This window comes from Oculina patagonica, chromosome 7 (assembly GCF_052425735.1).
Source record: "Oculina patagonica isolate OP01 chromosome 7, crgOcupat, whole genome shotgun sequence".
Lineage (NCBI taxonomy): Eukaryota > Metazoa > Cnidaria > Anthozoa > Scleractinia > Oculinidae > Oculina > Oculina patagonica.
Window position 1 is genome coordinate 24762768 of NC_135764.1, and position 12649 is coordinate 24775416.

General features: G+C 38.2%; 2 protein-coding genes across 2 annotated transcripts; both read left to right on the plus strand.

Annotated features, from left to right (window-relative positions):
* The first annotated feature begins 464 nt into the window (after window positions 1-464).
* LOC144660083 (octopamine receptor beta-1R-like) lies at window positions 465-2840 on the plus strand. The gene has a single exon (XM_078520638.1). The coding sequence runs from the start codon at window positions 776-778 to the stop codon at window positions 1838-1840; it is 1065 nt and encodes a 354-aa protein (XP_078376764.1). The 5' UTR covers window positions 465-775; the 3' UTR covers window positions 1841-2840.
* Window positions 2841-6806: 3966 nt separating this feature from the next.
* On the plus strand, window positions 6807-9272 carry LOC144659317 (uncharacterized). Its single transcript, XM_078519732.1, has 3 exons — window positions 6807-7351; window positions 8307-8704; window positions 9162-9272. Exons 1-3 carry the CDS (start codon window positions 7039-7041, stop codon window positions 9270-9272), a joined length of 822 nt encoding a protein of 273 aa, XP_078375858.1. The 5' UTR covers window positions 6807-7038.
* Window positions 9273-12649: the final 3377 nt, after the last annotated feature.

Here is a 12649-nt window from a genome sequence, read left to right on the forward strand (position 1 = left end):
CTTTTAGAAACAAAATAAAAGTAAATTTAAAAACAAAGTGATTTGCGTAAGGCGGATAAGTCAAGAGAAAATATTTGCAAGATTTTAGGGTACGTCTGGCGGTGTTTCAAAAGCTTTGATCAGAACCTTGGTTATTTATATCGCGGATTTATAAAAAGCTATGTTCTTGGTGCCTCTTTGTGCTTCAACAACGCATATCAGCTAAATGGTTTTTAGATCAAAAGTCTCGAGTAAAGCGTTGTAGAAACAGCTGCCCTGCGGCAAACACAGATGGTCAAATACCGGTTTAATTAAAAGTTCACTTTATGTTGTCTCCGTCGTGAAATTAATACCCAAACAGGAATCTCGACTCATGATTAATATCTCTTCCAAATTAAGAAAAAGAGGCATCTATTTGCATGTATTTCGTGCATTTTTTGGCAGCTGTCGTGGTGTTATTGACAGGTTAAAAACTGGATGGAAAAGACAGTGTCTCTCCTACGGAGCAGTTTCTGTCATTGTAACACCGGCATACTAACAACGAGTTAACATGCAAAGTTGATCGGACGCACTGACGACCAATAACATCGAAGAAAGCTGTTATTTTAAATAATAGCAACGACTCGGACTGAAATCGAATAAGTGACACTTAGTTCACAGGAAGAAGACCCACGGAGATAGTAGAGACCAGGGCTTCCTCAAATTGTAAAAGCCTTTTACCTCACTTTCCAGTGGTAATATTGACACGGAGTTAATTGGCAGCGAAAGTGGAGCAAACTTTCTTTCGGATTTTGCCATGAATGTGAGCTATTGGAAAGCCGCAAGAGACTTGGAACAGCGGCCGACCTACCTCGTTGTTATCGAAACAATTGTTTTGGGCTTTATATTTGTTGCGTCAACTACTGGTAATATTTTCTCGTGTTTTATTATGCACACAAGTCCTCGCCTTCGAACATGGCACAATTTACTACTTCTGAACGTGATCGTCGTCGATTTGCTTGCGACATTACTTTGCGTACCGTTCGGTTTGGTAGTCTTGATAACGGGAAGATGGACTGGTGGTCATACTCTTTGTTCAATCGTTGCCTACATTTCATGCGTGCTTTTAACAGTCTCGATAGTAACGCTGGCAACCATTAGCATCAGTCGGTATTTCTTAATAACGAACCTTTTAAAGTACATGAGCGTTTTTAAGAAGAAAAACATCGCGTGGATGCTCGTCGTTATATGGATGTTTGCCTTGTTGTGCGCGTTTCCGCCGTTTTTCGGATGGGGAGATTTTATCTTCCTGCCCGGAAACGCAATTTGTTTTATATACTTTGGTGCTAGTTTGTCCTACGCTGCAATTTTTACTCTTTTGGTGATCGGGTTGCCTGTTGTGATCATCATTGCTTGCTTTGTGAAAGTGCGGCGACTGATCAAAATAAACAAACGAACGAAATCTTCAACATTGGTGACTTGCATTGCGTCAAAAGAAATCGACTCAGCCAAGACACTGTTTTCAGTTGTTATTATGGTACTACTTTGCTGGTTTCCGATGCTATTAATATTTTCACTCGCGGCTGGGGGAGTAGAGATGCCGAGGCAGGCTTCTCTAATGGCTACATACGCAGTTTTTCTGACTTGTGCGCTGAAACCCGTCATCTATTTCTGCATGAAGAAGCAATTTCGCGCGGGATTTCTTGACCTATTGAGCAAACTTTTCCCCGGCTTTTACAGAAAACGACGCAATCGCGTTGGTCACAACTCGGTTAAGGCGACCAGAGCAAATAGACAACTTTCGCACGTTCGTAACGGACGATTCGAACAGTTTAGACTGAACCAGGAATCTTATGAATTTGAGGAGACTAGGAAGATATAAGAAACAAACTACAATTTAAAGTATTAAATGAAGGTTTATTTTCATAGAGTTACTCGAGTAGAATAAAGTGACTACAAATTGCAGTCCTGGAGAGGCCCTCTGAAAAAATAATTTGCGAAAGAGTCTGGAATAGCTTTGTTTCCTTCACAGCGGAAGGTTAACTTAGTTTTATGGTCAATAAAAACTGTCGGAAGACCCTTTTCACTGCCCAAATTAAAAGCAAAGTAAATTTTTGACCACGCTGTCATTTTTCAAAAGAGCTCAAGTTGACAGATAGCTAAAGGCAAACTTTACGACAGATCGTTTTAAATTAAATCCTCGAAAAACAAAGAGCAAACCAAAACTACAAGTTTTTCTGTCACACAGAGAAAGGAAATGAAAGAAACGTTTAAATATTCGGTTTGGTTTTTATATGCATGAACTTTGTGTTGCCAGCGGCAACTCTCGGTTACCGTTTGAAAGAGGGGTCTTTAAAATTAAAATCTAGGATCTAATTTTATTTTGTTTTATGTATTACTATATATATTTTTTATTAATTCGTTTACATCTCACTCGCCTCGGAGCAAACGAAAACGGATGCAATTTTTCTGTGCATGTAATTATTTTTATTCTCCACTGCCCCCCAGATAGCTACCTTCATTTAGAAAAAGATAAATCCAAAACGCTGTGAAAATTAATGGGCCCTTTTCACATAATAACTCAGTAAAAGAAAAGCTTTTCTATGTTCTTTTTTGGTTTGTTTATGCAACTCCGATATCGCGATTATATAATGGGTTTATTTACTATCTTATATTATTTTCTACAATCCATTTGCACGCGGAATATATTTCGTATTAAACTTTTAGGGCGACATGAAATTAAAACTATTCAAATATGAGTTTTTTTTATTTGCCCATAGAAAACACGTAAAACAACCGAAATAAAAGATGACTAGAAAAATAACATTTGCATTAAATTGGCAACAACTTTATTAAATCAAAACATCGACGAAATTGGACGAAAACGAAAAATGATAAAACATTTTTCTCCTGGTGTCCCTTTTTCTTCCCCTTGAAAGCCCGGATCCCTTACATTTAGAAAAAATATGTAGGTTTTTAACCACTTACATTTGGTGAAATTAATACCTTTACGAAAGACGTATGAATCAAAATATTGTCGAGGGAATTGTTAATAAATAGCAAGTCAATGTACGGTTGAAAAATGAATAAGCCTTGAGGTGCTAATAATGATTTAATTTAAAAATTGTGTGAAAATGACATACGTTGATAGCTGAGATCTACCTTCGGAAAGTGTTATAATTACACATACAGTATTATGATTAGTATGCAAAACGGCGAAAATTTTATAACCCACGAAAGGAGCTCCTTAACTAAGAAATATTGATTATAATTCTCTTTTGTACAAGTAAGGAAATGAGATACCGTAAAAGATCTTATAATTGCCCACTCTCAAATAAACGCCTTGTATCTAATAAACGCCTCTCCTGAAGTATAAAATATTGTATTAGACGCCCCCGTCTAATAAACGCCCCGTGTCTAATAGACGCCCCCTCCAAGAATCACCTTAAAAACCAAGGAAATGCTCCATAGAGTAAAAATCAGGCAATATAGTTAGTTTCTTGCTTGACTCGGACATCGAAGAGGCCAACAACGCCAACATGGTTGACCCCGATGACGATGACAACACCGATATAGAACTATGAACAACATGCATTAGCGCAGATTAGATTAGTATAGCAACTGTAATAATCTTCTTTTTCAGCTTTCGGATCTTCGTTTCAAGCTATCACCCCGTTTCCATTCCATTTTCATCACTTATCTGCGGAAACTGAAGTCCAATTTCGAAAAGATCTATGTACAAGAGAGCGCTGTGTTTGAAAATTCTGCTAAAAATCCCGCCGCTCCCGCCGTCTTGAAGCCAACGAAGTGCAGCGCGCTCAGCCAATCAGAAACGAGCAATTTTCCTGTTTGTCCAAACAGGATCATGTAATTTTGACCGGGACAATTACCAAAATTAAGGAAAAATGCCCTCTGTCTCAGACAATCAGCATTCAGTAATTTTGCCCTCTATGTTATAAGTCTTCTAATCACCAACTCTGTCTTGTATCTTACTCCGCTAGCAAACTACGCTTCCTATTTGTTTTGTTGACGTTGTTACAGTTAAGGTGAAATAAACGCATCTCTCTAACTAACGCCTTATATCGATTTAACGCCTCCCGTAGGACCCCTAAAATTTAAAAGACGCCCCGGGCGTTTATTAGAACATTTACCGTAACAGTTGGGACTGGGATCAATACTTCTGTGAACCTCGGGACAGCACTGCAAACCTGCGAGAATACCCTCGTTGGCTGCGCGAGAAAGCCGCGATCTGTTACAGCAAATGCAATCCTCGAAACAAAGCTGGGGCAGTAGACACAACTTGGGTCCAACGTAGACTTTAATTTGTACGTCAAAATACAACTCTATTTAAGACCAACAAATTGACGTGAAGCAGAAATACCAGGAGCCACAAAATAAGCAAAAAAGCCTAATTACCTAATTTGCAAAATATAATTGTTTCAAAACATTACAGGTAGATCGATAACAGTTTAAGAAGCTATAGTTACAGCTACACTTCAACTCTAATTACAGTTGTGTTATGCAACAAACAACACGCCGGGTAGTGGTTACGGTTTACTAAACTAAAAACTATGAGAAATATTTTCTACGTTGACCTTTCTATTTCTCTATCCGTTCTTTCTATATTTTCTTCCCTCACAGTAAACAGATCCCACCTTCCTCTCATTGTTGAAGGTATCCTAAGGGTGAGCAAGTCCAAAACCGGGGGGGGGGGGGGAATCACAAATTTTATTTTGCAAAAAATTAAAACACAGCAACCCGGTCATGGAGTAGCTGCTAAAAAGCTTTCATTTGAGAGGCCAGACACACTAGAGCCCACTAGGCATGGCTAGGTCTTCATCCACATACTTCAAATTTAGAACAACCTTGTACAGCATAATAAAAATTACAACATAAAAGTACTACTCAGTAGCTTTCATTAGAATACCGTAAAATTATGGTTATAAGCCCACCCCCCTCCCTCCCCCCTCCCGCTTATAAGACCCCTGGTGATAGGCCCATCAACCTGGAAACAAAAAAATACATCTCCGATTATAAGCCTCCCCCGGATATAAAACCCCCTCTGCCGGATGACAGTACTGAACAGAGCTAAATTTAGAGACAGACTAACTCCCGAGTTAGGATTACGAGTTGGATTTCGAGTAACGATTTCGAGTTGGATTTTCGAGTTGGATTTTCGAGTTGGATTTTCGAGTTGGATTTTCGAGTTGGACAGAGACAGACTAACTCCCGAGTTAGGATTACGAGTTGGATTTCGAGTAACGATTTCGAGTTGGATTTTCGAGTTGGATTTTCGAGTTGGATTTTCGAGTTGGATTTTCGAGTTAGGATTTCGAGTTGGATTTTCGAGTTGGATTTTCGAAGCCCTTGTTTTGAAATGCTACCACATAGATTAAAGCTTAATTTTACTCCAGATCCAGTAAAACCGGTCAGTTTGAGACTTGAAATGTACAGTTTGGGTCTTTTTGCTAAAATGCCATCACGTGGATTCATTCCAATTTTCACTCTAGGCCCGAAACAATCGAATAAACAAGTGCCACACGAGACACTGAAAATGACGATTTTGGGCCGCCGTTTTTGGTAACGTAGGTTAAAGCTTATTTTCACTCCAGATCCAGTAAAACTGGCCAGTTTGAGACTTGAAATGTACTGTTTGGGTCTATTTGCTACAATGCCATCACATGGATTCATCCCAAGTTTCACTCCAGCTTCAACAGAATCGAGAAATAACGTGCTACATGAGCCACTGAAAATGACGATTTTGATCCCTTGTGTGGAAATACCACTACGAACATTAAAGCCTTTTTTCACTCCAGATCCAGTAAAACCGGCCAGTTTGAGACTTGAAATGTACAATTTGCGTCTTTTTGCAAAAATGCCATGACATTGATTCATCTCAAGTTTCACTCCAGCTCCAATAGAATTGAATAAAAAAGTGCTACATGAGCCACTAAAAATGACGATTTTGGGCCCTTGTGTGGAAATACCACTACGAACAGTAAAGCCTTTTTTCACTCCAGATCCGGTAGACCCGGCCAGTTTGAGACTTGAAATGTACAGTTTGGATCTTTTTGCTAAAATGCCATCACGGGGATTCATCGCACTTTTCACTCCAGCTTGAAAAGAATCGAAAAATAAAATGCTACATGAGCCACTGAAAATGACGATTTTTGGCCCTTGTGTTGAAATGAAACCACGTAGATCAAAGCTTATTTTCTCTCCCGATCCAACGAAACCGGCCAGTTTGAGACTTGAAATGTACATTTTGGGTCTTTTTTCCTAAATTCCATCACGTGGATTCATCCCAATTTCCACTCCAGGTCCAAAGGAATCGAATAAAAAAGGGCTACATGAGCCACTGAAAATGACGATTTTGGGCCCTTGTGTGGAAATACCACCAGGAACATTAAGGCTTATTTTCACTCCTGATCTGGTAAAACCGCAAGTTTGAGTCTTGAAATGCACAGCTTGGGTCCTTTTGCTAAAATGCCATCACGTTGATTTATCCCAATTTTCACTCCAGGTCCAAAGGAATCGAATAAAAAGGGCTTCATGAGCCACTAAAAATGACGATTTTGGGCCATTTTGTTAAAATACCACCACGTATGATTAAAGCTTATTTTCACTCAAGATCCAGTAAAACCGGCCAGTTTGAGACTTGAAATGTACAGGTTGGGTCTTTTTGCTAAAATGCCATCACAGGGATTCCTCCCAATTTTCACTTCAGCTCAAAATGAATCGAATAAAAAGTGCTACATGAGCCACTAAAAAAGACGATTTGGGGCCATTTTGTTAAAATACCACCACGTAGATTAAAGTTTATTTTCACTCAAAATCAGATTACAGCATACAATGTCAAGGTACAAAGTACCATCCCTGGCTTATCGTGGCGTACATTTCTAGTGTCTACATTGTTGCCCTTCCTGCCTCCTCATTCATCATCCTTTGGAAACAACGAAGAGCAGTTGTAACAAGCGTAGATGGGAACATATTTCAGGATCCAGGCCTTGGCATGGAAATGATCTCAGGATTGCGTTTGAAAACTACAAACACCGCTCTTGGTTTTGGGAATTGGTTGAAATGTCCCGCAAAGTAATCCTTACATCTGGTCTGATTCTTGTGGGACAAGAGAGCAGGTCCTACATTGGCTTGGCATGGGTCATTGCTGGCATGTATGGAATGCTTTTCTCCTGGATCGAACCCATACAAACCTTGACCGAGAACAGATTAATGGCGACGTCCCTTGCCGTTACTGTTGTTAATCTGGGTATTGGAGCTGTGAGCAGAATTCCAGCAGAGAACCTACCAGCCTCAAACGATACGTACACGGACGCAGTCTTATTTAAAATATTGGTATTTGGAGCAAATTTGTCGGTGATTGGCCTACTTGTTGGTAAGATAACAGTTGATTTTTATTAAACCAAAGCCTTATAAATTAATAATCGATGAATAAATTGAGATTGCGTGTGTGGTTATAGGTATGGATGGATAAGGGCCGTGCTTTTATGGGATTGTGGAAGCTGATCATTATAAGAAACTTAATCTTTATTATCGTGTATCTCGTGAAACTCGTGCAGGAAAATACTCCACTTTATCATGAAATACGGAAAAAGTAATAGTTATTTTCCAGTTAGTACTCATTCCCTCTGAAACCTAATTGGTGGTTTACGCGTTTGTTTCTTGGTCCAACGTTCGTGTGTTGCGTATCTTCTTCTTACTGACAATTTACACTTCTATGCATAAACGTATTTTGTTAACTGTCCAATTATAATACAATACTGTTTGCGACTATGTTGGAAAAACGTGACTTGTATTGCGCGGCTACCTGCGGTGGAAGTGCATTGTATGTAGGAGTAACAACACTCTTAGAAGACTTATGTCAAGGCTGTACTTACACCTTCCACCGAATCCTCTATACTCTGTTACAGGCACATGTTTCTGTAAACAGCAGATTGATTAAATTGATAAATTTTTAAATTACATCCTAATTATGGTAGGTTTTTTCATCAAATTTCGATCCATATGTATTTTTGCATGAAGATTACTTAAAAAGAGGTGTAAGTATTTGAGGAATATCTCTTCGTTTGAACAAAAAGGTGTCACACAGTAGAGAGTGTTTTCACTCTCGGCTAGAATTGTACTGACACATTAATAAAGTTGTTGTTGTTTTTGTACACGAAGCACGGGCATTTTCTATCACGTATGGTATATGTTTGGTTTACGCATGATATCATTTATCCTAACATCTCAGCCTTTAGCTTAACCTCCAATCAGGCGTTCTAGAAGGGAGGGCATGATCTCAGGTTACCTTTAGCTCAAAAATGCTTTGTCAAATTATTCTATTTCAGCTCAGTACACCATGTTCCTATATGGTTACTTCAAGGAATGGCGCAAAAACCCGCATTGGTCCTTTTCATGCTGTTTAGGTTTGCTTCTGCCTCTTAACGATTTACAGGGAGAAATACGCGGCATTGCGGGAACAAACATTCTTTCAAACCAGCTTCAATCTGGGCAAATTGATAAACCTGACTTACTCTCTGAAGTAAAAGACAGTGGAGCTATTGATGTTATTCTTGAAGATGGTGAACAAAGTGATGATAACACAATGGAGAATCATGATAACAGTTGCCAAGATTCCGCGCACCGCGACATGATACGTCATCAGGGGACACAAACAGAGGTGTGCTTAATTCCAATCGCTGATTTCGTGGTTCCTGGGTCAATGACGAACTCATGCGGAGAATCTGTGAGTACGATTTACAAAAAAAATATGCACTAAAAACTCTTTTATTATGTGCTCTGTCATAGCCCTGGGCTTACACAACTTCGAAAGTGGTTGGGTGGGCTTACAGCAGCTAAGTTGAGGATGGCTTTTAACGGGCATTAAAAGCATCATTTGGAAATGAGCGACAATGCTCTGTCGATATTGTTAGCCAGAAAGCCACTTTCTGATTGAATGTTGTGTCTGCAATCTACTTGTAATCTTACCATTACATATTTTTATTTGAAAAACAATGTTCTGTAGCAAGTGAGAACGTGAGAAAGTTGATATAGAAACGTATGATGAGGGAGGACTTAAGTCCGGGAGGAATTATCAACGGGCTTAGAATCGGGTGGGGGGGGGGGGGGTGGTGGGGAAGATTATAATAAGCATTTTACGACGCTATTGAAACAGCTATCCTGTTTTATTCTGTTTAATCAAGGGGCAGGAAAAGAAACGAACAAGCCATTTGCAACGAGTCCTTGTTAAAAGAGATTTAAAGAATGGAAATGCCAAGCAGTCCCAAGAAATAGAGTTTGTAAAGAAATCATAAGTATACTGTTGTAGATTGTTTTTATTTCGCAGAAATGGTTTTATTTAGGCCTCTTAGGTGTTTCAGTTTTTAGCGCGAATATCAGTAAGGAGAAGCAAGTAAATAATAAAATACTACTGAAAGCAATTGTTGTATTAATAGAAAAAGTTAGTTTGAGCTAGGTGTATTTAACAGTCAAACTGTCATCAAGCAAAAACCAATAGGAGAATAAAATCTTAATAAATTAACTATTTGGAGCTTTAAATTAGAGAACTTTTTTACACGAGTCTTGCAGGAAATAACATTAAGACAACACTGATCAATTAGTTGTAAGAACCAGGGATCACACTAGACCTACTAGAGCTGTTTTGTAGTTTACCTCACTTGCAGACACGAAAATCTGTTATGTTCAAGCACTTGGGTTTTCTTTGAGCTAAGCTTTTCGTGTGTATGATATTATCGCGGGTAGTCTTGGGCCCGGGCCAAACGTCGAACTTCACATGAGTCGAACTTAATGCAAATGACCAAAAACAATAGCTTTTACTAATTTGCGCTAGGTTCGTCTTATGTAAAGTTCGACGTTTGGCCTGGGCCTTAGTTAAAGATAAGAGCCACTGTACTCTAAGAAGACTCAATTTGTAAGGTTTGAATGAAACAATTCCGTTTTTGGAGGTATAAATTCGAATTTTTAATGAATAAAATTTATTTATACACTGTTGCTGTTTCGTGTTCTTTGTTGTTTGTCAGCTCCTCTGACCAGTTTGAAGTGATATCAGTGAGTTATTGCTTTGCAAAGATTTCGAGCACGTGTACTTTATTAAATAATACCAAGACTTAAAACAATTATCGACTGTATTTTACTCGAAGTTCATTATCTTCTGTAAAATTCGATAAATCGGTACAGAATTTCCACCACCGTAATCCCCGGTAATTTATTTTTCCTTTAGTTGTCGCTCGAGTTCCGAGTGCTGTACTAAAGTGTGGAAAAAATCCTCCAAAGTGCAACCATTTCATGGTATACTTAAGGTCATTGCCCTGTATTGCATTGCGCATCCTTACTGCGCAGAATTTTGCGCGTAATTAGCGTGCGCACATAAACAAAATGGCGGCTTTTTCTATGCGGAAGAGAGAAGTAAATTACTCCATTTCGTCGGTTTTTTTGTTTGTTTGTTTTTTCAACGAAAAAAAAGATGACACTATTTACTCGTGAAAAACTAGAGCCTGCAGTCATCGCTAGTTCTTATTTTACAGATTGTTGATTGGCCGTTTAAAGCAAGGGTCTGGTTTATCTGAGATAAGTTCCATTTGAAGATTTGCATGTATGCGCGTTATCGGATGTTTTCTTACCGGCATCATTCGAAACAAAAAAAGAGTTTTTCGCCTGAATCCACATTTACAAGGTAAATCGATTGAAACCTCATAGGATCTCAACGAATAAGTTCCCGAAATAAGCTCTTTCAAGAACAATTTAAATCATGCAGAGATTTGATTAATTTTTAGTTCTCCGTTGTGTACCCTATTTCTTCCTCGTGGTCTATGAAACTAAAGGTGTTTGCGTCAAAATGAAGCTGCAGATTCAATATGCTACATTATCACAGCGCCATCTAGTTCATAGCAAAAAGAAAATCATTTTTTTTGTATTGATTGGGACGCTGTTGTGCAAAACCAAATAACACTATCCATTGACACAAAGTATTACAACAGATGGCTGAGTGTTTATTGGGTGGCCAACCACGACAGAAGCTTAAAACGTAAATTTAATTATAAACAACTAGCAGCTAGGGTAACTTGCGACTAACGTACTCTGCTTTCAGTGGAGTTCTGAAAGAAAACGAATTTCTGTAGGTATCTTTGCCGCAATTTAAACGTTTTCTTTTTATTCTTATTTTTTTTTTCTTGTAATATTTGAAAGTAGCCTACATTGGCATATTCTGCAACATACTATATAGAAGGAAGACCCGTTCGATGAATATGAATAATTGTTGAAAAAAAATGAATCAATAACTGCTCTCCATCTTGAAAATATAAAAATGCATACTGTTTGATGCGGATTTGAAATTATAACGTTATAAAATGGTCTAAAATGCCGAAACAAAATCGAAAAATCACGGACACGGTTTCTTTACCAAACACAAGGAAGATGAATCCTGACTTTAAAAGGCGTTAGCCTTCATTATAATCATACGTAAACGATGCCACTCCTGCAGAATCACTCCTCTGTATTGTAGAAGCATATGTTGGGATTATTTAGGGTCGGAATAGTTTAAAAAAATGAGATATGTATTGTTAATCTTGTAAACTCGGAAACGAAACATCTAGAAAGAAGCTGAGAATAAGAAAAAACAATTATTGTGAGAATTAATTTTACCTCTCACTGAAAAAAAACTAATTGCTTTCCTTAGAAGGTTTTTTCAGCTGTGAGATCAGAAGATAGGTAATTTTACCGAAACGAACTGTTTAATTAGAACGTGATACCGTTCACGCTTAAATTGCAGTCCAACTTCAAAAATTGAATAGTTCCACTTGCCTCGCACGAGTTGACACCTTCTTTGTTCTTTGTTCTTTGTTCTTTGTTCTTAGCTAAACCACTTTTCGATAAATTTCACAAAAATTCTTAACAGTAAACTGGAATTCTCTTCGATAGGGACTTAGTTTAAATAATCAGCTTTCAATATAGCGAGCTAACTTTCAAGTATCAAAAAACTTAAGAAATTTTCTGTTTTGCGGATTTTTTCACGAACAAAGAAATTCTTACTTCATATCGCATCCTTTCATTTTTGGATCGTTAAACACCTGGAAACACCTATTTTATCGCAAATGAAGAGCAGTAATCTTGCGAAAAAGCAATTAACCCCAGAGATCAACATGAATAGAACTGCCTTGTAACCCTCAATCGATAATCACTACTTTTTAAAATGCACTCTGAAATACGCTTGTAACTAAAGATCCGAGAAGATTTATAGTACTGAACGTAATACTTTTTCCTCGTCCCTGTTACTAAATTGGTCTAAACAATGAACTTTGTCAAGCTATTCACTACGCCCTTAGCAACAATTGGATATCTACTTCGCAGTCTCGGTTGCCCGGCACCGCTATGATTACTTTTTGAGTCGTGTAACAAAGGAAGTTTCTCTCTCCCCCCCCCCCTGGTCTTGCTACAATATGGTACCTCTGACTGGGCTTTTCATCAGTTGCACTTATAAATATACCCTCGCTGCAAAATGGATTCTGGGGGTAATGCTCCTTCTTCAAGATAATTTGTTACCCTGCTCGTGTAACGTTCGTAGCTCAGAACCAACTGAAAAATAACATACAACTACTGAAGTGTTTGTTAAATTTAGTATAGTATGATAAAAATCAAATGTATTTCAAGCATTTCAGTGTTGTTTTCCAAATCC